At 40.1% G+C, this 24,466-nt stretch overlaps 1 protein-coding gene across 2 annotated transcripts in view; it reads right to left on the bottom strand.

Moving 5' to 3' along the window:
* Ppm1e (protein phosphatase, Mg2+/Mn2+ dependent 1E) overlaps positions 1-24,466 on the bottom strand; it is an 84,613-nt gene that overhangs the window by 12,357 nt on the left and 47,790 nt on the right. For both annotated transcript variants that reach the window (XM_090351124.1, XM_090351125.1), the window contains exons 2-4: positions 16,379-16,497; positions 8,354-8,553; positions 2,960-3,148 (exon numbers count right to left, since the gene is read on the bottom strand). In XM_090351124.1, the coding sequence (XP_090207250.1) occupies positions 2,960-3,148; positions 8,354-8,553; positions 16,379-16,497 (508 nt within the window). The remainder of the gene's footprint in view (positions 1-2,959; positions 3,149-8,353; positions 8,554-16,378; positions 16,498-24,466) is intronic.

Raw genomic sequence — 24,466 nt, 5'->3', positions numbered from 1 at the left:
CAGGATTATTAGTATTAAGTATAAGATTATAAAATTTTGTCCAGGAGCATGTAATTGATTTGTACACAGTCAAATGAAATGTGTTTGTTTTCATTTTTATTTTTGTTTTTTTTGCCAATCCTGGCACTTGAACTCAGGGCCTGAGCACTGTCCTTGGGCTTTCTCAAAGCTAGAGCTCTACCACTTGAGCCACAGCACCATTTCCGGCTTTTTCTATGTGGTACCGGGGAATCAAGCCCAGGTCTTTGTGCATGCTAGGCAAGCACTCTACCACTAGGCCAAACTCCAGGCCCAAAACTTGTTTTATCATTTGTTTTTGTCTTACGATTCAGTGATAAATCTACTATAGGAATTTTTATTTTTAGCCTCTTTTTTTATTATTTTTTTTCTTTTGTTTTGTCAGTACCAGGGCTTGAACTCAGGGATCTTGGGCTTGTTCAGCCTTCTTGCTAAGGACTGGCACTCAACCATTTAGGCTAGGGCACCAGACTGCCTTTTTGCTGAATAATTAGCCATATCGAGTCTCACTTTTCTGTCCAGGCTAGTCTCCTTCACTATCTCCGTCTCCTTAATAAGTAGGATTCTACAGGTATGAGAAAAAAAAAAGATTTACATCTTCATCTGTTTCATTACTGGCTTTCTGTATGTTCAGTGAGGAATCCTAGCTGTATGAAATAATGTACAAAGCATTTGGTATGCAATAAATTCTCCCAACCTCTAGGTTTAAGATAAGGAGCCAAGCTGGACGTGGTGGCTCACGCCTTTAATCTAGCTACTGAGGAGGCTGAGATCTGAGGATCTCAGTTCAAAGCCAGCCCCGGCACTAAAGTCTAAAGTCAGTCTAAAGTCATGAGACTCATGGCCAATTAACAGGAAGTGAGGCTGTGGCCCCAGGGTTAGGGTGGAAGCCTTGAGCTGAAGAGCTCAGGGACAATGACCAGAGTTCAAACCTCATGACCAACCAAAAAAAAAAAAAAAAGAGAAGGAGCCAAGATACGGCATGTATTAAAGTACTAATATGCCTATATCTTTAAAAGAAAAAAAAATACCTGCCCTACCATATTTTTAGGGATTGTTGCTTTTAGAGCACTGGCATAAAGAACGATCAGCTTGGAATTTCACTGCAGCAGCTAGCACTGTACTTAAAAGCTCTTGATCCTACTGTACTAAAAAATGACATCTCTGCTTGACATGAGTCACCACCAAACAAGCATGACTTTCTGTTACTCAGGACCTGACCCAAATTACAGCCAATACGTCAGAGTTGGTAAAGGGCTTCGTGCATCCAGTAAGAAAACAACTTCTCCTTTTTCCTATATAGGGAAAGTTTGTTATAAATCCTCACCCACCAATAAAAGGTCTTCCCACACAGAATGTTCAAAACCTCAGCCCCCTGGAACACATGATAAAGACACTTCTGTGCATATGCCCTGCAGAAAACAGGAGGCAGGGCCGCTTCACAACAGGACTAGCTCCTCTTTTCCCAGCAGTGAGCACATGGACACACACGACTGCTGAAACAAACCTAAAGTACTAAGGAGAACTATTAGCAGGGCTGACACTATGAGCTTTGATGAAACAAACAGATAAATGTGCTGGGAGAGAGCCATAATTTTGAGGAGATAGTGGAAAAGGAACAGACTAGAGGAAGAGTGAAAAAGACAGTGCTTCTCTTTGTTTTGCATCAGTGATTACAGGTCTTTATTCAAGGGCCAGTTAACAGCCATCAGTCAGAAAGCAGAGAGCCAGCAGTGTCAACAAGTCCAGAGTTAACCAGAATACTGGTCCTCTTTGCTCAAAGTTGTTTTTTATTTCCCAACAACACCTCAATATGTAGAACTCAGTAGTTACTGTTGTTTGACTTACACATTACTCTAAACTTAAGAGAAAGGTAAGTACTTCTCTTGCTTAATACTGGTCTCATTTGAATCTCCTCTATTGCTTGCTAGCCTATGACGTCCAAGAAATAGATAAAACAATTACTCTGATTTTCAAGTCCAATTCAAAGAGTTAATGCTTAAGCTGTGTGGTCCGGGTGTTTTTTTGTGTGTGTATATTTAATTGTTAGTTACTTCTTGCTACTACTTTTTTCCCCCAACAGAGTACCGTAGTTAATTATGTACCAATACCCAGAATGATAGTTAAATTAGTTTTTTGTTTGTTTTTTTACTTTCAGATCTTAATATAGAACCCCTGGATTTCATTCTGAGTAAAAACCTTAGGTCTGATTAACCTCAGCAACATAGGGTATGAGTTCTGGTTTTTCTTTTTAAGAGAGTATCAGCTCAAGGATCATCTAAGGACTCACTCTCTCCAGTGAAATTTTCTCTCAAGATACTCAGCAAATTGCTGCCTACCCATTTAGAACCAAATGTATGGAAGTAATCCCAGATCCTGTTTCTTTTTTAAAACCATTGTTTTATATTCACCATATCCAGATTTTTGTCAGCATGAGTGTTTGAGAAATAGTCCTGGTGTGAACTTGACAGGCAATGGTAAATAAAGATAAAACTTACCTGCTAAGTCCAGTAATGATTACAGAAACAGTGTCCCACTAAAACTATTCCTGGAGAAGTAATTAGAGTTGGGAAGACAAGGGAATAAAATACTGTAGGTCAAGGGGACAGTTTGTCAGGCATGATGGCTCACATCTAATCCTGGCTACTCTGAGGCAGACACTGAAGGTCAGACCAAACAAAAAATTACCAGATAATCTCAAAACAAAACAAAACAACCAGGCCAGGTGGTGATGGTACACGCCTTGGGAGGTAGGAGAACTGAAAGGACCTATGGTCCAGGACCAGCTTGGTGGCGGGGGGGTGGGGGTAGGGGAAAGGAACCCTGTCTGCAAGCCTAGTGCAAAAAAGAAAGAAAAATCCCAAGTAGCTCTTTAACCATAAAGCCCCAAGATGAGCTCAGGTTGTGTCCTATCACTGGCATTCAGGAGAAAGTGGCATACCTCCCTGGCTGCCTTCTGTATAAACCGCTCATCAGTCACCCGGAAAGCCCGGCACAGAGCCTCAGCAGGATCATGGGGGAACATCTCCTGGCGAACTAAGTTAACATGCAGGTGAATGGAGGCATAGATGGCAGCATCCACTCCTCCATGCCCATCAAACACCGCAAAATAAGCTTGTTCTTCCTGGTCCTGCCAATAGAAACACAGAAAGGTAAAGACTTGGGGTAAAATAGGACTCAAATGAACCAATCCCTTGTGATTACAAGACTAAATGTTTCTCTCTCCTAACATGCCCGATCAACTGCTAGATACCTGTACTATTAGGGCATCTGTGTTTGCATGCTGGAGCTGGGGAACACACCATGCCAATTAGCCTAGGCTGAAGTGCCCTCTCTACGGGAGGCTGGCTTGTACCATGGAAACCACCCACATGCATTTGCTTCAGAACTGCTGTTACACCGTACTGGGAAAGAAAGGAAAGAAAGGATGAGGAGGAATTGAGCAAAAGCTGTTAGGGATTGAATACATTTTTCAAAATGCCAGATAACAATGAGAAACAATTGGCCTTCCAGTACAAGGCCAATTATTTTCAGGTGATTTAAAATATACAGGGATATAAAAATATACACATAATTCTCAACTACAATCCCTTTTATAGTTATGTTCTATGGTGAGAAACACACATACCAATCTTGAAGCTAGTTAACCAATCTTGAATATCAAACACCCCAATAAGTGCCTCTGTAGCAGACAACTGTGCCTTGTCTCATAATCTAATATTGAGCTTTACATTTTCTCCCACATAGGCCAATTTCCAGGGAGGTTCTAACCTCTTTCTTTGATTTGGCAAAGCCTGATTGTAAGTTTATGTTAGAAAATATTCAGACTTTGCCAGAAAACTATGCTGACATCAGAGGTACAGAGAACAAAGAAAGGGTTTATTGCCAGGAAAGAGCCAGGAAAGACCCCTCTCACAAAGCAAGAAGGGTGCTGGGGAAGACCCCTCTCCTCACAAAGCAGGAAGGGTGCCAGCCACTGTGTTGGGTACCTTTTATAACCTGTGGGGGTTGGTATGGTCATGGCTGATCAAAGTGTCACCACAGGTGAGCTGTGAGGTTTAGGGGACCTTGTGCTTACATGGCTATTGCTCAGCACCAAGGGGCTGTCCAGGCGAAGGGGGTGGTGGCTAATTACTTACTTACCCCTGCTGAATGGATCTAATGTTGTCTAGGGAACAAGCATGCTGAGCTAAGAGAGGCCACTAGGCCTGCACCACTGCCACCAGTTTACTTTTCTGGGCCAGGAGTGTGGCCTAATGCATAAACCCTGGGCTCAGTTCCTCAGTACTACAGGCTCAGAAAAAGCCAGAAGTGATGCTGTGGCTCAAGTGATAGAGCATTATCCTTGACTCAAGGACTACACTCAGGCTCAAGCCCCAGAACTGGCAAAACATAACAAACATATCTCATATAAATATCCACACAGTAAAGAAAGCACAAATAGATCAGTAGCTATTCAAACATGTTCATCTATACCACTGAAGACTGAGTAACCAGAACTATCTAGAAATTATTCTGATCTAAAGAGTTTCTATATGTACAAAGCAGTACTCAATTTTAAGCAATATAGTGTCAGAAGAAAACAATGTCAATGGAAGAAAGTGGATCTTTTTAAAAAGTACAATACTGGACACCAGCAGAAAGCTGGAAGTGAACAGGCCAGATTCCCTCCAATAGATGAGTGGATCAAAAAAGAAAAAAACAAAACCCAAAAAGACATGTTACCTGTACCAGTGGAATTTTACATAGCCAAGAAAGAATAATACATCATTTATAGGGAAATGGATGGAACCTAGAACAAATCCTGTGAAGAGAGGTAAGCCAAGCTAAAAAGACAAATGGCCCATGTTTTCTCTCATATGAGGAAGCTAGACCTAAAATACACAGGACATGATAAATTATATAGGACTTTAGACATTCATACACTGTGGGACCAAAGGAGGGCACTCTCAGGAAAGAAACACAATGCTCAGTGCCTGTGTTCACCTCCTCATAAGAAGTGTTTTATCAAAATGAGCCCTAGGAAATGCAAAAGGTTTTTTCTTTGTTGCTGTTTTTGGTTTCTTTTTCTGTCTTGTTCATTTCTTTGTCTTTGGGAGGGGAGAGGGGCACAGAAATGGAGGGACAAAAGGTGAACAAATGCAGCAGTGGTACTCACTGATACTGTGTTGAAGATAAATTATACAACTTGTGGGTGGGGATGGGAGAAAAAAAAAAAACTGGGAGAGAGCCAAGTGAAGAAGTGACACTGTCCAAAAAGAAATGAGCTCTTTACCTGACTCGCATAACTGCAACCCCTCTGTACATCATCACCTTTATAATACTAGTTAAAAAGTAAATTAAAAAAAAAAAAAAGCTCAAATAGAGTGCCAGCCTTGAGTGAAAAACCTCAGCGACAGCACCCAGGCCCTGAGTTCAGGCCCTGAGTTCAAGCCCTCGTACCAGCACATACATACATACACACACATACACACAAATTATTGATGTTTTCCTATTCTAATAATGTATAATGTATGAAAATAAAGGAAATAAGTTATCACCTAGAATCCTACTATCCAGATACCTTATGTATATTTTATATGTATTATATAATGTACTATTTAAAAATACATATACACACTCTCATATACAGAGATTTTTTTTTTCAATGATGGGGGATCAAACAAGAACATGATATGCTATGCAAGCATTCTACCATTGATTTATTGAGGTGTGAGTGTGTGTGTGTGTGTGTGTGTGTGTGTGTGTGTGTGTGTGTGTGTGTACTTCTTAAACATCATAGTATATGGGGCAGAGATTTTGGCCTAATGGTAGAGTGCTTGAAGACCTGGATTTGATTCCTTGGTACCACATACATAGAAAAAAAAAGCCAGAAGTGGTGCTGTGGCTCAAGTGGTAGAGTTCTAGCCTTACAAAGCCCTAGGACAGTGCCCAGGCCCTGAGTTCATATCCCAGAACTGGCAAAAAAAAATCATAGTGTACATAAAATTTTATATTATACTTTTGTCATATCTTTAGCACGTATTAAAACATTTGAAAGCATTTAAAACGGCTTATTCATCTTGTGAGCATATCACCATTTTTTTCACTTTTTTCCTTCTTTTTTCTTTGTGCTGATACTGGGCTTGAACTCATGAGCTGCTTTTACTCAAGCCTAATGGTCTACTACTTGAGCCACAGCTCCACTAACAGCTGTTTTTGTTGGTGGTGGTGGTGGTGTTTTTAGTAGTTTATTGGAGATAAAGAGATTCAGGGATTTGTGTACCTGGTCTGGCTTTGAACCATGATTCTCACATCTTCCCCTCAGGTAGAGCTAGGATTACAGGCATGAGTCATTGGTACCTAGCTTTTTCCAATTTCTTTTTTTTTTTTTTTTTTGGTCAGTTGTGGGACTTGAACTCTGGGCCTAGGTACTGTCCCTGAGTGCTTCAGCTCAAGGCTACCACGCTACCCCTGGGCCTGGGTATTGCCCCACAGCTCTTCAACTCAAGGCTACCGCCATACCCCTGGAGCCACAGCACCACTTCCCATTTTCTGGTGGTTAAATGGAGATAAGAGTCTCACGGACATTTTAGTGCCTGGTCTGGCTTTGAACCTTGATCCTCAGATCTCAGTCTCCTGAGTAGCTAGGATTACAGGCATGAGCCACCACATCTAGCCTCCAATTTCTTTTATTAACAATGCTGCATAAAACATTTAGGTGATGGCCAGAAGTTTGGCCTACTGGTAGAGTACTTGCCTAGCATGCATGAAGACCCAGGTTAGATTCCTCAGTACTACATACATAGAAAAAAAAAGCCATCAATGGTGCTGTGGCTCAAGTGGTAGAGCTCTAGCCTTGAGAAAACTCAACGACAGTGCCCAGGCCCTGAGTTCAAGGCCCAAGACTGGCAAAAAAAAAAATTTAGGTGATCCAGGAGTGGTGGCTCCCATGCCCAGGGGTAGAGCGGTAGCCTTGAGCTGAAGAACTCAGGGGCAGTGCCCAGCTCGACAAGTTCAAGCCCCATAACCCACACACACAAAAAAATTTAGATGAAATGAAACATATATGTAACACTTTTCTTCATTTGTTTCTTTGTAATAAAAATTAGAAATCAGATTACCACATTATAAGGTGTGATATTCATCAAGTTCTAAGTATTTCTGGCAAAAATGCCCTCAAAGCCTATCACACAGTAGCAAGGTGCTCCCTTCTGAGTTAATGTGGACTTCTTTCTTCGTAATACCGTGGGAACTCAGGGTTCTGTATTTGTTAGGCAAGAGCTTGCATCTGCTTCCTCTTAGGAGCCACTTCTCCATGCCGAGGCTAATTTTTTTTTTTTTTTTGCCAGTCCTGGGGTTGAACTCAGGGCCTGAGCAGCAATAAGACTCTCAAATCTGAATATTAACCTTCGAGTAGATATAATGGTATAAGGATTACCACATGGCCTTTGGATTACATTTACATGGACATGATATTGAAAATAAAGGTACCACCTAGTATTTTTAAATGTACTCATTATCAATCTATCATCACTGTTGATTAGATCTTGATAGGCAGCTGAAATTTAAATTCAATTGTTAAAGGAAATAATGTGCTTAATGTAAATTACTGCATTGTAATTTTTAAGTTATGGACTCAGGTGAAGAAAAGAGGCAAGTGACAAGCAAAGGAAACAAACCTACCTCTGTTTGCATTAACATAACACATTTAATAGAAAAAGAGGAAGACAGCAAGAAAATGGTGATTAAGCTGACAAGGCTTATACAGATTCAATTGTCAGTCACAGAAATTCATGAAATATAATTCCAACTGCTGTCCTATCTCAGAGACCCAAGATGTAAAAAAGAAAATTATTTGAAATCATAAATTATATTAACCTTAAATTTATTCTTTTATGTTTTATGTTGCTTAAGCAATAGTATTGTGAGCATTTAAACACCATTGGATTATACTATAGAAACATTTTTCTTTAAAAAAATAGCTATGGAAATTTAAGGGGGTTTTTATGTTTCTATACATTAGCTTTAGAAGCATATACAAGAAGCTAATAACGTTCCTTGCCTTTGTGGAGAAGAACTGAGTATGTTTTATTCTCTCACTTTTGAACTACGTTAAATATATTGAAAATAAGGTACTGATCCCGTTTGGAATGATTTGAACTTATTCAAAATAACAAAATAAATAGTTCCTTTCTGTTGTCTAACACAAGCAAATTTGTGCCACCTTACAGTTAGTCTTATTCTAACCTATCAAAGATACTACTAGAAATACCAGTTCTCCTCATCTAACAAGACCTCGAAAGTGTTAAGTTTTATGTTTTAAGTCTTGCTGACTCTCCAGAGTGCCCTTTACCTCTAGGTTGAAGAGCATATTAAAGTCAGGAATGCAGACATGTTTGTCCTCCATTTTCCTGCGCATGTTTTTGATGGCATGGATTGATGTCTCATAATAAAGCTGAGGTCTCCTGCGGAGAGGGAAGTCTTTCACCCAGCTGCAGCAAATCTCATGTAGTTTGCTGAAGACAGAACGGGCCAATTTCACTGTCTCAATCTCTGTGAAGGAAACAGAAACCTCCAATGAAGAGCTTTGTAACACTGCTGTAAGGACAGAAGTAGGTCACCTTAGTCAAGTTCCTTAACAGAAGAAATTCATCATCCCCAAGAAAAAGGAAGTGCTGTTTCTGAAGAGAAAATGACAGCCTCTCTATAGTAGAGAATCATCAGTCAGAAGCTGTCACTAAGATACTCTTATATCATGAGGAGAAAAGCTCTCGCTAGGACTGGACCTGTTTTTAGGCTTGATTTCTTCCAGCCCATGAAGCATTCTGGTGCTGCGCTTAAGTTCGAAGTGTCTCCTTGTCTTGGTTGGCTGTAATGGTTATCACCTGGAGACCCAACCCTTCTAGACCCATGACTGAACTATGAACACTGGTTATCTAGCTAATTGGAATAAGACTTATGAAAACTGTTTAAAAGGAAGATAAATTTTTAATCTTGATTGCAATTTGTCCTTGTCCCTTTCCTTCTGATATCTTTATAGTTTCTTTTCTCTTCAACAAATGATCATCATTTGGAACAGATTTACATTATTCTTTCTACTTGTTTATTTCAGTTTATTTATTAAAGTGTAGGCAGGAAGGAGAATGATGAAAAGGAACTCACTTTGCACCATACTCGTAATTGAAACCCCTTTATATAACTAAAGGTAATTTAAAAAGTTGAAAACAAAAAAAAATGTTTTAAGCAGTTTTTTTCATGGCTTAGCCAATAAAGATAACAAGTTAAGGGTTGTTTTTTGTTTTGTTTTTTGAGGAAAAACAGAAAAAAAGTACTTAAATCCTGTCTATGTGTATAAACCTGAATGGAAAAAAGGAACTGCTAATCAGAGGAGCAATACTAACAGTATTCTTCACCCTACGTATACACTCCACCTTAATTCTACTACACAACCAACTCAGGTCACAAAGACTAAGCACCTTCGGAGGCAGACTTTGTATCTCTCAGTAGGTTGGACTGATGTATAAGTCTTTTGAACATCTTTTTGTTGTTTTTGCCAGTCCCAGGGAATGGGTCTTTGTGCATGTTAGGCAAGCACTCTACCACTAAGGCCAAAGTCCCGATCCCTGAAGAGGCTTCTTAACTAACTCCTCTGAAGATTTTCTCCACTCAAGCCACAGCTATTGAAATAACCAATTGAAGACCAGGTTTCCTCAGACCAGTATTTATAAGGTAAATTTCAGGTTAAAAAAAGCTACTCAGGAGGCTGAGATCCGAAGATCAAGGTTAAAAGCCAGACCGGGCATAAAAGAACCTGGAGACTCTTATCTCCAATTAACCTCTAGAAAATGGGAAGTAGGACTTGGCTCAAGGATAGGGTAGTGGCCTAGAGCTGGAGAGCTAAGGGACAGTGCCCAGGCCAAGGTCAAGCCCCATGACCCACAAAATGACAACAACAACAACAACGACAACAAAAACATTAGAATTGAAGAAGTTATTTCATTGACTTGTCACCAGTAGCTCATTCCTATAATCAGTCTTAACTACTCAGGAGGCTGAGATCTGAGGATCAAGGTTCAAAGCCAGCCTGGGTAGGAGACTGGAGACTCTTGTCTCCAATTAACCACCAAAAATCTACAGATGGAGTTAGAGCTCAAGTGGTAGAGTGTGAGCCTTGAGCAGAAAAAAAAAGCTAAAGGATAGTGCCTAGGCCCCAAAACTGGCATACATACACACACAAAAAAAATTGTTTTACTAAATCAACTACAGCTTGCCAAGCCTAAGGAAACATGTGCCAGATGGGCAGTGGCTGCAGATGCCTCTTCTAATCTAGAAACACAAATCTCAAAGAGAGACTGTATGTTCCTGAGCAGCCTGGGAACGGAGACTCCCAGTTTTTATTTCCAAGCTTTCCTTCACTTTAATCTATAACCACATTTACCTGTTTTCTTATGTAAAATTCTTTTTTATTTTGATTAATTAAGACGGGGTCTTGCTATTTAGCTCAGGCTGACCTGGAACTCCAGATCTGCTGGCTCCATCTCCTAATTGCTGGGATTTCAGGTATGTGGTGCCACACCTGGCACAAAATTCTTGACAATATTTAGAAAATTGATCAAGTTGTTTATTTTCTTCTTTAGTAATAGTCCAGAGTGGTAAATCCTATATTGTGGCTTTGATCCCTTTGCGCTCCTTAAAAATACTTTTTGAGGGGAGGGAGGGTAATGGGTACCAAGACATGTGAAAGGGTATCAATGTATGTGAATTAATGCACCTTCTTTCTGACAAATATCATGTAACCCTTTTACTAATTACAATAAAAAAATACTTTTTGAGACAAGAACTCTCTATAGGTATGCTCCGTTATGCCTATACAACTGTGCTTTGCCTCCCCTTAGCTTTATGGAACTGAAAAAGATAGGACACATTTGAAAGATAAATGAAGTTCATAGAGTAAAAGAGCTAGACATGGAACCCAAGGCCTTGGGCTTGCGCTCTATTTACCTATATCATCCAGTCATACCTCCTTTCATCCTACAACCCATCTGATCTCTGCAGTGGGACAGACATGCAGTTGCAGACCCAGTTGAGATGAATGTGTTGTTTGACTCAACCCAATAAAGTTACAAAACAAGGAGGTCAGAAATTTTGAGAAAGAGAATGGGTGTGGTGAAATAAATTATTGATATTAACTATTATGATAGTTCCCAGATAATAACATAAACATTTGTATCTTTGGGTCTATCTCTCTTACATCTCTATGTACTTATAAGGTACTCACTATATGTAGTCAAACTTAAAATTTTAAGTTCCGGCTTTTGGTCACATTCGCGGTATCTGAAGACCTCAACAATCCTATGTGGCTAGTAGTTACTACCCTGGACAACCTAAGTAGGGGACCTTTACATAACGGCACTGTGTTGGACAGAGCCTGTAGATTTACTTGGTTAGGGGAAACAGTAATAGCTTCCTCTCACATTTAGTAACCACTAAACCTGTCCATACTACTTCTTCTCAGGTACTCGTTGTGCACCTGTTACACTATGTTCACCCCCACCTGTTGTAACTCCTGAACATTTTGTAGCTATAGGTAACATTTCCTGAGTATTTGCTACATTCTGTGTCTCTAGTAAGTATGCTCCAAGCATACTTACTCAAGTGACCTACCACTAAGCACCAATGTCAGCCTAGGAAAAATTCTAATCCCAGATTCATTTGATTCCTACAATCTTATAATCTCTTCATTTCCCACTTTGACTGCAAAGAGACTGTCTTTATTGTCTTTGATGACTCAAATACAGCAGCAGTTCCCATTAGATGTCTGCTAAATAAATAAATATGCAAGATTTATAATTAAATAGCTATTAAAATGTTTATACTTCTAGATTGTCTATTCTGCTTCACTTACCTCTTCAACTACCTCTACAACAGTAAATTACTTTAAATCATGTTTTAATATTAGCTAGTTTTTCTATCTGTTACTAACTTTAAAAAATTAACTTGGAGCCTGTCACTGGTGACTTATACCTGTAATCCTAACTACTCAGGAGGCTGAGATCTGAGGACCGCAGTTCAAAGCCAGCACAAAAGTCCTTGAGACTCTTATCTCCAATTAAGCACCAGAAAACCAGAAATGGTGCTGTGGCTCAATGTGGTAGAGTGCTACATTTTAGAAAAAGAGCTCAGGGATAGTGAATAGGCCCTGAGTTCAAGCACAGGTCAAACCCCCCCCCCAAAAAAAAGAGTTGAGTATCCAATTTCTACCAAACTAATTTTCCTTCCTTGCGCAATTAGAACATTCTTTTTTTTTTTTTTGCCAGTTCTGGCCTTGAACTCAGGGCTTTGGCACTGTCCTTGGGTTTTTTCAAGGTTAGAGCTCTACCACTTGACTCACAGCACCATTTCTGGCTTTTTTCTATGTATGTGGTACCAAGGAATCAAACCTGGTCTTCATGCATGCTAGTCAAGCACTCTACCACTAGGCCAAACTCCTGGCCATATTCATTTTTTTAATAATTGGAATTATTTCTTAGATCACTTGAAAATGTTGACTTGGCCAAGTGTGGTAGTGCTTGCTTGTAATCTTAACACTAAGTAAAGACGGATTGAAAGTTTGATCCCAGCCTAAGACCCAGACTCAAAAAAGAAGGGCCCAGGGTTTGGCCTAGTGGTAGAGTGCTTGCCTAGCATGCACAAAGATCCAGGTTCAATTCCTCAGTACCATATATATAGAAAAATCCAGAAATGATGCTGTGGCTCAAGTGGTAGGGCTCTAGCTTTGAGAATGCCAAGGACAGTGCCCAGGCCCTGAGTTCAAGCCCCGAGACTGGCAAAAAGAAAAAAAAAGAAAAAGAAATGGAAAGTTCACTTGTAGAATCACACCTATTCCATGTGTTTTTGTCTTCAACAATTTTCTTATTCTTTCTTTGTTTCTTTCTTTCTTTTGTTGGTCATGGGGCTTGAACTCTAGGCCTGGGTACTGTCCCTGAGCTCTTCCTCAAGGCTACCACCCTACCCCTGGAGCCACAGCACACTTCAGCTTTTAAGTGGTTAATTGGAAATGAGAGTCTCAGGGACTTTAGTGCCTGGGCTAGCTTTGAACCGTGATCCTCAGATCTCAGCTTCCTGAGTAGATAGGATTACAGGCATGTGCCACCACACCCAGCTTTATTCTCTTTCTTCTTAGGTAAAAATTGTCAATTTATGATTTTCTAGAAAATATATGACATTCTCTCACTTGCTGTATTAGTGATAATTTTCTCCTGTTTTTTTGTTTATTTGATTTGTTTTATTGGTTATTTTCCTCCCAATATTCAGGACCTTGTACTTGGTAGGCAAACACACCTAGCCACGTCCCTAGCCTTTTTATGTTTTTAATGTTATTGAGATATTTCAAATTGATTTTGGGTTGTGTGGACAGCAGTCACACCTACCAAATTCTATTCATACCAAATCAGACACGGAAGATCATGTAGCAGACATGCTGTTATGAATGCATGTTGTTGTTGTTGTTGTTGTTGCCAGTCCTGGGCTTAAGCTCAAGGCCTGAGCACTGTCCTTGGTCTTTCTCAAGGCTAGAGCTCTACCACTTGAGCCATAGCACCACTTCCGGCTTTTTTCTATGTATGCAGTACCAAGGAATCGAACCCCGGTCTTCATGCATACTAGACAAGCACTTTACCACTAGGCCAAACTCCCAGCTCAGAGGGTTTTTTTGTTTTTGTTTTTTTGTATCATGTTTAGAAACAACTAAGTAGAAGGGCAAAAGACTTAGTGAGAACTTCAGTGGCTGCAAGGCCTTACGCAGTATGCTAGTTCTCACTCAGATGTGTGGACAATGCTCTCTGCAGAGATTTTTCTTAGTGTAGTTCACACTGAGTGATTTGGGTTAAATAGATGAAGGATTTGCAAGTAAATAAGGATTATAGTGTGAGTCACAGGCATAGCACAGAGACACTACTGGTTTGTTGGAAAAATTAAAAAACTGGGATGATTAATGACATCCACTAAAAGAAAAACCCTTCATTTCACTTTACTGTCTTATGGAGCTCAGAATATTCTTCCAAAGTAAGCACTTGGGGCAGCATTTCAGCCTTGCTACATTAAGTATTCCCCTGCAGAGAGTGCTGTAGGGCATCAGTATATAAATAATAGCCATGTGAAATGGAAAAATAAAATAAAAAGGGGGTGTGAAAAGTGAAAATCGTCCAAAGTGGCAGTCCACCCCCTCACAGCTGTAAATTACTCATCAGTCCTTAATGTCACTGTACTGAGCTGGAGCTGAGTCAGCCATCACCCTGGCTGCAGTGCAGCAGAATTTAATCTCTCTTCTCTTCATTAGAAGAGTTTTACTCTACATATCAGTTCTATAGGAAAGATCAACGCTTTGAAGAAGGAATTCTACCCAACTTGACTCTGAAACAGCTTGGTTCCATACAAATCAATTATTCTCAGTGCAAAACAGAGTCATCCCTTGACAATTTGACCTCAACAATCTAGAAAGATAAAAGAACAGGAATATTCATTTGTCACACCCACTGGAGCCTAAGTACTTTTACTCATTAATATATGATTTGTTCCTTATGAACCACATTTGTAGACACATACTTACAGAGGCTGGATATGGTAGGACACAACTATGCTATCTTGCTAATCAGGAGCTGAGGCACACGTATGAGTTTGAGTAATTTAATTTAGCAAGGCCTCATCTCAAAACAAAACTGAATACACTGGACATGTAGCTCAACGGTAGAGTACTTGAAGAACGTGCGAGGCCTTGGAGTCAATCTCGGGGCAGGCTGGGGGTCACTGAGCCTCGTTATATTCCTATACAAAACCATGTACAGCTGGGAGTTTGGCCTAGTGGTAGAGTGCTTGCCTAGCATGCACGCAGACCAGAGTTCGATTCTTCAGAAACATAGAAAAGCCTGAAGTGGTGCTGTGGCTCAAGTGGCAGAGCGCTAGCCTTGAGGAAAAAGCCCAAGGACAGTGCTCAGGCCCTGGGTTCAAGCCCCAGGACTGGCATAAAAAAAAAAAGTACATACCCCATGTAGTCAGATCATGTATCTATAAAGTGCCCATCTTATTGGCAGCTATAAATTTTAATAGTTTACCGGTCTTGTTACAACTCATTTTAAAACTTTTTATATCTGACTTTTTATTTGGATGCTTAAAGATAAGCTTAAAAAATCAGGTTTTATTCAAAGTCACTCTGTCCTTGCTCACTGGTCTTCTTCATTGCATGCTAGGGATTATTGTGCATTTCTTTTTACTGAGGATTGAACCTCGGTCCCTGAACATGCTTGGCAAATGTTCTACAACTTACGTCACATTCTCAACCCTTTTGTTTGTAGTTTTTGCTGTTGTTGTTTGCGATAGGGCCTTAATTTTTTTCCCGGATGGCCTCAAACTCTTGACAGTATTGCTTCTACCTCTGGGTATTACAGATAGGTGGGATTACAGATTCTCGCCACTATTTCCCAATGTAAATTTCTAATTTGTCTACAGTGCTTGGGTTTGAATTTAGGTCTTGGCTTGCTAGGTAGGCATTCTAACACCTTTTTCACTTTAATTATTTTTCAGATAAGGTCATGAGCTTTTGTCCAAGGCAGGCCTCAGACTACAATCCTATTTATACGTCTTCTCACATAGTTGGCATTACAGGCATGAGCCATGCACAGCTTGTTGGTTGCGATGGGATCTTCCGCCCGTCTCCCTCTCTCTACAGGTATGCTTCCACCATGTTCTTTCTTTTTTTTTTTTAATTTAGATAATATCTTGCACTGTTGGCTAGGCCTACTTGGAATTTCTGGGCTCAAATAATCTTACTACCTGAGCTGCTCCAGAAGCTGGTACTATAGGTATTTACCACTGTGGTATAGTCATAATCCTTAATCTACTTCTCTCACTTTCTAGACATTATGACTATCTCCTGTTGTTCCAATTACCTTCCATATACTGCTCTACATGTTTACGAATTTTTTTCTTCCCTATTTATTTGATTTTTTTCATTTTTCCATTATTATCACCATATGATTAACTAATAAATAAATGCAATTTAATTAATTTAGTATCTGCAGGTATTTTCTGAAGATTTTGAGAAGATTTTGGTTTTTTATCAGTTATGGGACTTGAACTCTGGGCCTGGGAGTTATCCCTGAGCTCTTCAGCTTAAGTTTATCACCCTACCACTTGAGCCATAGCACCATTTCCCATTTTTTAGTTGTTAATTGGAGATAAGAGTCTCACGGGTTTATAGTGCCGGGCTGGCTTTGAACTGTGATCCTCAGATCTCAGCCTCCTGAGTAGCTAGGATTACAGGCATGAGCTACCACTCCTGGCTAGATTTTGGTATCTTTAAACAATGTGGAAAGGTACTCACCCACAGTACCTTCTGAGCCATCTGTTTCCTTTGGGATATAATGTGCAGAAAGATCACTCTGAAGGACTTCATCTGACGTGGCTCTGGCTAATGCAGCAGCCAAGAAGGAAGGGCAGTTACTGAAAGAGAATTACAAGGCTATTCTCAGTAAGAGTTAGGAAGTGGTTGACTTACCATTATAATAAACATTAAGAATAACATATTACCTCAAAATAAAATTATGTCTTTAAACACTATAAAACCAATATTAGTTGAGTGCTTGCTATGATTTAGGCCCCTTCAGATACTAGCTATATGTTGTTGAATAGTGCAATCTCATGATCTAGTGAAGATTACAGTCTATGAGGGAGATAGGGGATAAACAAATAGGATATCTGGGATAAATTTTATAACCAGAATACAATGATAAAGAATAAAGAATAATAGAGTCATACCTACTGTTATTGGTCAGGAATGTCCTACACTGAAAAAAAGAAAAAGGTTCACTCATGGATATGGTAAAATATTTCCCTCAGAGGAAATAGTATGTGTACATATCTTTTATAAGAAGTTAGTATATTCAAAATGAGAGATGTTCAGAGGACAATGCATTGTGGGTGAAAGGTAAAGTAGCAAGAAACAGGTATAGGCAAAGGTCAGGTATTTGGGCCCTCTACACTACAGTAATGGATTTTATCCAGAGAGTAATGAGAATTCACAGAAGATTTTTGAGCAGAAAAATGTTATAATCAGGTACATGAGCTAAATAGGGACATTTTCCAATATGTACCAACTGTACTAATAGGGACACTGTCATAATACAAGTGAGAAAAAAATGAGTACAGTTGGGGGAAAGATAATATAGAAAACCTGATTACTGCATACAGAGGAGAGAGAATGAAAGACAGTAATGAACAGTAATGGATTCTGAGCAACTTAGTAAATGATAGGATCTCCTGAAAAGATGAGGAAAATAGGAAAAGAACAAGTTCACCTAGGGTAAGGTAAATTAGTAGAAATACTGAGATGTTTAGTAAAGGTATAAAATGGGTACTTGTATATTTTAATGTAGAGCAGAGGTGTCATAAAATCTGGAAGTCCTATCTGGGCACCAGTGGCTCACTCCAATAATCCTAGCTACTCAAGAAGCTGAGAGCATGGTTTGAAGCCAGAAAAAGTCCATAGGAAAGTTCATAGAAATCTCCAATTTATCACCAAAAAACTGGAAGTGGAGCTTTTGCTCGTGGTAGAGTGATAGCCTTGAGCAAAACAACTCAGGCAGAGTGTCTAGGACCTGAGTTCAAAATCAGCACCCACACAAAAATTGGGGCTGGGCACCAGTGGCTCATGCTTGTAATCCTTGCTATTCAGGAGGCTGAGCTCTAAGGATCACAGTTCAAAACAGCCCAGGCAAAAAAGCCCCACAAGACTATTTTCCAAAAAAGCCAGAAGTAGAGTGCTAACTTTGAGCAAAAAAGCTCAGGAACAGTGCCTAGATCCTGAGTTCAAGCCCTAAGATAGGCACCAAAAAAAGGGATGAGGATATAGATGGTATTTAAAGATATAAGAACAAACCACATAGGAAGAAAATAGGAAAAAATCACTGCTGTGGCTCAGGGATTTCAGTGTACCTCCTGGTCTACTCCTTTGGGATGAAATCATCCTATGCTTCATTCCACAGACTGGGAAATAATGGGAAAAGGGATATGTATTATTCTTTGTTGTTCAGAGGTTTCCAGATAAAGTTAATTAAACTAAGGGTTATTTTTGTTGTTTTTGTTGTTGGTGGTGGTGGTGGTGTGTGTGTGTGTTTTGCCGGCCCGGGGGCTTGAACTCAGAGCCTGGCCACTGTTCCTGAGCTTCTGCTCAAGGCTAGCACTCTAGCACTTGGGCCACAGCACTACTGCTGGCTTTTTTCTGTTTATGTAGTACTGAGGAATCAAACCCAGGGCTTCATGCATGTTAGGCAAGCACTCTACCACTAATCCAACTTCCCAGCCCCTAAACAAATTATAGTTTAGAAGATGTACTCAAGAAACCATACCTAAGGAATCCCACCTGTACTGCACTGAGAGGTCCAAGCCTGGTACCATCATAGGTTAAGACTTTGGGAGACTTTAGGGAAGAGGATAAATGAAGGTAGTATACGCGAAGGATGTGAGCTATGGCCAAAAAAGACTGGCAGATTGTCTATAAAAAAATCATAGCCATTATTTCTGGTCCCACATTTCCGTTGCTGTTCACAGTACTAGGCATCTAATCCAAGGCCTTAGGCAAGCTAGGCAAATGCTCTACTACTAAGTTGTAGCCCCAGAACCTTACTATTCCCTAGAAGGAAACTGAGTCTGGCCAGGCAGTGGTAGCTCAAGCCTGTAATTCTAACTACTCAGGAAGCAGATCGTAGAACTACAATTCAACATCAGCCTGAGCAGGGGAAATCTGTGAGATTATCATCTCCAATTAGCTCCCAAAGAAGCAGAAATGGAGGGGCCAGGAGTTTGGCATAGTGGTAGAGTGCTTGCTTAGCATGCATGAAAAGACCAAGGTTCGATTCCTCAGTATCACATACATAGAAAAAACCAGAAGTTGGGCTGGGAATATGGCCTAGTAGTAGCGTGCTGACCTAACATGCACAAAGCCGGGTTCAATTCCCTGGCACCATATACACAGAAAAGGCTGGAAGTAGCACTGGGGCTCAAGTGGCAGAGTGCTAGCCTTGAGCAAAAAGTGCCCAAGGACAGTGCCCAGGCCCTGAGTTCAAGCCCCAAGACTGGCAAAAAAAAAAAAAAAAAAAAAAGAAAGAAAGAAAGAAAAGAAAAGAGGAAAAGAAAAAGAAAAACAGAAGCAGAGCTATGGCTCAAAGTGGTAGACTACTGAGGCTCAGGGACAGTGCCCTAAATTCAAGTCCTACAATAAGAAAGACAAGGAAAGAAAGGAAGAGAGAGAGAAAGAGAAAGAAAGAAAGAGGGAGGGGAAGGAAGGAAGGGAGGGAGTGTTTTCTTTCATTAAACAAACTCAGAATGCATCCTTTGGGGGTTGGGAATGTAGTCTAGTGACAGAGATCTTGCATGGCATGCACAGATTCTGGGCTTGATCCTCTGTAGCAGGGGAGAAAAAAAAGGAAGAGGAGTTATTGGGCTGGGGAATTATTGCTAATAGAAGAGGTTCTTTTTTTGAAAGAGGAAACTTATCTAAAATAGAAGTCATGATGATGGTTGAATGACTGAATTTTGTATTTTAAATGAGTCACTTATATAGTACTTAGATTGAATCTCTATAAAAATGCTTTCTAGGAAAAAAAGACATTGTCTTTTTCAAGAACTTCTGAAGACTAGAATGAGTGTATTAGCTAATAAGAGGCAAGGACATCTGGTAGAGAGGAGAAAGAGAGATATAGGATAGTTACCTCTAAGGGTCATGGAGACAGGGAGAGTGGATTGCTGTTGTTTTAGAATGGTGTAGAGTCTGATACATACAAAATGGAAAAATCTAGTGGAAAAGACTAGTCAATAGTACAAGGCAAAAAGGGATAACCAATGTAACCGTGTTCTTAAGAGAGAAGGAGATCTAGTCGACACATGGAAATATTATCTTTGGCACGATGAGGTGCTGGGGCTTGGTAGAGTGCTTGCCTAGCATGCATGAAGTCTGGAGTTCTATTCCTCAGTACCATATAAACAGAAAAAGGCTCAAGTGGCACTGTGGTTCAAGTGGTATAGTGCTTATCTTTGAGCAAAAAAACTTCAGGGACAGCACCCAGACCCTAAGTTCAAGCCCCAAGACTGGCAAAAAAAAAAAAAAAAGAGTACAGATGGTCATTTGTCAGATTGGTCAGAAGAAAAGGGGCATTTCTTTTTTTCCTTCTTTTTTTGTGGTCATGGGCCTTGAACGTGGCCTGGGCACCTACCTGGTAGGGCATTGTCCCTGAGCTCTTCAGCTCAAGGCTTCCCATGAAAAAGGGCATTTCTAATAGTTTGACTGAACAAATATTGAGGACTGTTTGGAGCCATGGCTCACACATAATCAGGAGGCTGAGAATCATGGCTCAAAGCCAGCTCCAGCAGCAAAATCCATGAGACTCATCTCCAATAAACTACACCAAAAAAAAAAAAAGCCAGAAGTGGAGCTGATACTCAACTGGTAGGGCACTGGCCTTGAATGAAAAAGCTCAGGGACAGCGCCCAGACCCTGAGTTCAAGCCACAGGCCATCAGCCCTCTAGACAGAGAGGGAAGGGAGAGGGCCTGCTATGCTAAGCACTGTTCTGGTATTCACAATATATAAAAACAAAAAGGAAGGCCGGGAGTTTGGCCTAGTGGTTAAAGTGCTTGCCTAGCATGCATGAGGACCCGGGTTCGATTCCTTGGTACCACATACGTAGAAAAAAGCCGGAAGTGGTGCTGAGGCTCAAGTGGTAGAGCTCTAGCCTTGAGAAAGTCCAAGGACAGTGCTCAGGCCCTGAGCTCAAGCCCAGGACTGGCAAAAAAAAAAAAAAAAAAAAAAAAAAAAAAAAAAAAAAGGAAGCCCAGCACAGTGACTCACGCCTGTAATCCTAGCTACTCAGGAGGCTGAGATCTGAGGATCATCACGGTTCAAAGCCAGGCCAGGTACTAAAGAATGAGAGACTCTTATCTCAACTTAATCACCAAAAAATGGGAAGTGGGGTTATGGCTCTGGGGTAGGCCATCCTCAACAATATTTCATGCAATAGAATTACCTCTAGCACTTCTTTAAAACACACATTGCCAGACTATTCACAGGGATATTTATGACTCAACAGGCCTAGGGTAGAGCCTGAGAATTTTCATTTTTAACAGGTTCATTGGTGATACTTAAGCTCCTGGACTGAGGACCATATTTGAGAACCATTATGTTAGATCATCAGTCAGTGGAAATTCTAGAAAATATATGGAGGAATAAAAATAAAAGAACATAAAGTCGATATGAAACACTGTTGGACAGCCAGGCATGGTGACTCATGCCTGTAATCCTAGCTACTCAGGAGGCTGAGATCTGAGGATAACAGTTCAAAGCCAGCCCAGGCACTAAAAAGTCCATGAGACTCTTAGCTCCAATCAGTCACCAGATTGATTGTAGTGCTATGGCTTAAGGGGTAGGGTAGTAGCCTTGAGCTGAAGAGCTCAGGGACAGTGCCCAGGCCCAGATTTCGAGTCCAATGACTGACAAACAACAACAAAAAAATGTTGGATGGTGCTAAAAGGCTGCTGAAATTCGGGATAATTTTTAAATGAATCTAGTTTTTCTGATTATATGACTTTTTCCATTTATGTTCCTATACTTACACGTGTAACTTAGGAAGAATTATTTAGTTCACCAAGATTTGGTGGTATTACAAAATGAAGGAGAGACTTAAGTACCAAATATTTTTAGGATGTGATTATAATATCATATCAGGGACTAAGAATAGAGTTGAAAATCAATATAATCTAAATGTAATTTAAAAATTGCAAATAGGACCAAGAGCATAACCTAGTGGTAGAGTGCTTGCCAAGAAAGCACGAAGCCCTGGGATTGATTCCTTGGTACCACATACACAGAAAAGGCCGGAAGTGGTGCCATGGCTCAAGTGGTAGAGCACTAGCCTTGAGAATGCCCCAGGACTGGCAAAAAAAAAAAAAAATGCAAATAGGAGCTTAGCCGTAGTAGTTCGTGACTATAACCCTAGTTACTCAGGAAGCTGAAATCCAAATATCGTGGTTTAGAGCAAAAATGTCCAAAAAGAGCAAAAAGTTGAAAGTGAAGCTATGGCTCAAGTAGTAGATTACCAAACTTAAGGCAGAGTACCTAGACCAAGTTCAAGTCCTAATCCCAGTACACAAAAACGTAAGTGTCAGGGCCAGGAATTTGGCCTAGAGTAGAGTGCTTTGCCCACCATGCACAAAGACCTGGGTTCAATTCGTCAGTACCACATACATAGAAAAAAGCCAGAAGTGGTGCTGTTGCTCAAGTGATAGAGCTCTAGCCTTGAGAAATCCCAAGGACAGTGCTCAAGACCTAAACCCAGGACTGACCTCCCCCCCAAAAAAGTGCCAAAAAGGCTTATAGTAAAAAAAAGCACTTAGTTAACAAGCAGAACCCCAGTACCACCAATATATATATATATATATATATATATATATATATATATATAATTCATAAACCTAAACTTTTTATGAGTATTGCTCATCTTTATCCTCGTGTCATGCTTTCACAATTAACTGGACATATTCCAAATAATTCGCCTTAAGTAGACTTTGGGCATTTAGTTTGGATATCTAATTAGTTCTTTTGTTTATTTAAATATGTACATAAAAATGATCCGACAAGCTTAATTGTGATCGAGTTCCCGGAATTGCAAAAGAAAATTACATCATTTGTGAAATTAAACTATCTCTGAAAATAGGTTCACCACAGGTAAGAATAAAAACTTGACAGAATAAGGCAGGAACCATTACTGTCATTAATGTGTCATCAGCAGTACATTTTTAGTCACAGTTAATGTAATTTTTTTACTTTTTGTCAGACAGAATGAAAATATTTTCAGTGAAGTAGGGAGGAGGATTAGCTGACTAATAGCTAGATATAAAACATCAAGCTAGATGCTTCACCCACATCAGCTCTTCCTACATGTCAGAAAGCTGTAACACTAGCATGAATAAATTCTTATGCGTTTGACTTGGAATTGAAGGTGATTGTGTTTCTTTAAAATCAGAATTGCAAATATATTTTAAAGCATATGCACATCAGAGAATATTTGATACACCTTAAATAAAAGCTCATCATTATTGATTGTCATTTAAAATGATAATAATAATATAGTAAACTGCTTTACTTCATAATTTCTTTTAAGCTGGGGGCTGGTGGCCCATGCCTGTAAGCTTAGTTACTCAAGAGGCTGAGATATGATGATCACGGTTCAAAGCCTGCCCAGACAGGAAAGTCTATGAGACTCATGTCCAACTAATGACACAAAAGCCAATGAAGCTGTGGTTTAAGTGGAAGAATGTTAGTCTTGAACAAAAAAGCTCCAAGACAGTGCCCAGGTCCTCGGTTCAAGCCCTAGTCCCAGCACAAAGTAAATAAATAATGGATCACTGTTGACTTCAGAGCCTGAATATATGTAGTTATACTCTGAGACCTAAAATCTCTGCCCACTCATCATTTAATTGCTATTCAGCTAACTTTTCTTTTAAACAAATCCTCTTCTTTCTCCTTCTCTTCCCCCTTTCCTTCCCTTCCTTCCTATTATGAAATACAAGGAATGAGAAAGGTAAGTTCTAATCTGTCACACCTGGCTCACTTGTAATCTTGCTACTCAGGAGGCTGAGTTCAAGGCCAGCCCAGTTAACCAGATCCCTTTCTCAACTGATAGCTGGTGAGATGGCCCACGCCTGTCATCCTAAACCATGTGGGAGTTTCTAGGCCAGCCTGGCAGAAAAGCCATTGAAATTTCACCTGAAGAGAAAGAAGCTCGACGCAGTGAAGCACACCTGTCATCATAATGATGCAAGGAAACACAGGTAAGAAGCTCAGAGTCCAGGTTGGCCCAGGAATAACATGAGACTTCATCTTGAAAATGCAAGGCAGGCTGACAGAGTAGCTCAAATGCTAGAGCACCTGCTTACCAAACATAAGACCCCAAGTTCAAATCCTAGTACTGAAGAAGGAAAAAAAAGGTGGGTTCCATTCTAACTGTGGAATCTTAGAAAAAATGTTAGTCTCTAGTCTTCCACTGGAATTCAGAAATTCTGCTTCTATAAGTCTGTTCTAAGTAAGGTTTTCATTTCAAAGATGGTCCCAAAGTACTTAAAACTAGACTAGCAGCCTTTGATTTCTGTTAATGCCTGGGGGGCAGGAAATGTCTCTTCTCCCTACTTAACTCTGTTATACTAAGATAAATCCTTGCTAAAGTTTCAAAACTAAAACTACAGACTAGCCGGGCACATTGCACATGGTGTCATTCTGCTCAGGAAGCTCAGGCAGAAGGATCTCCTAAACCCAAGGGTTTGAGACAAGCTTGAAAAACAAAGCAGGATACCCACTAAAAAATAATAGATTGGTGGGCACAGATGGTTCATGACTGCAATCCTAGCTACACAGGGGGCTGAGA

The sequence above is a fragment of the Megascapheus bottae genome, chromosome 17 (genome assembly GCF_031878675.1).
Source record: "Megascapheus bottae isolate mThoBot1 chromosome 17, mThoBot2.hap1, whole genome shotgun sequence".
NCBI classification, from domain to species: domain Eukaryota; kingdom Metazoa; phylum Chordata; class Mammalia; order Rodentia; family Geomyidae; genus Megascapheus; species Megascapheus bottae.
This window is presented reverse-complemented; position numbering and strand designations above follow the sequence as displayed.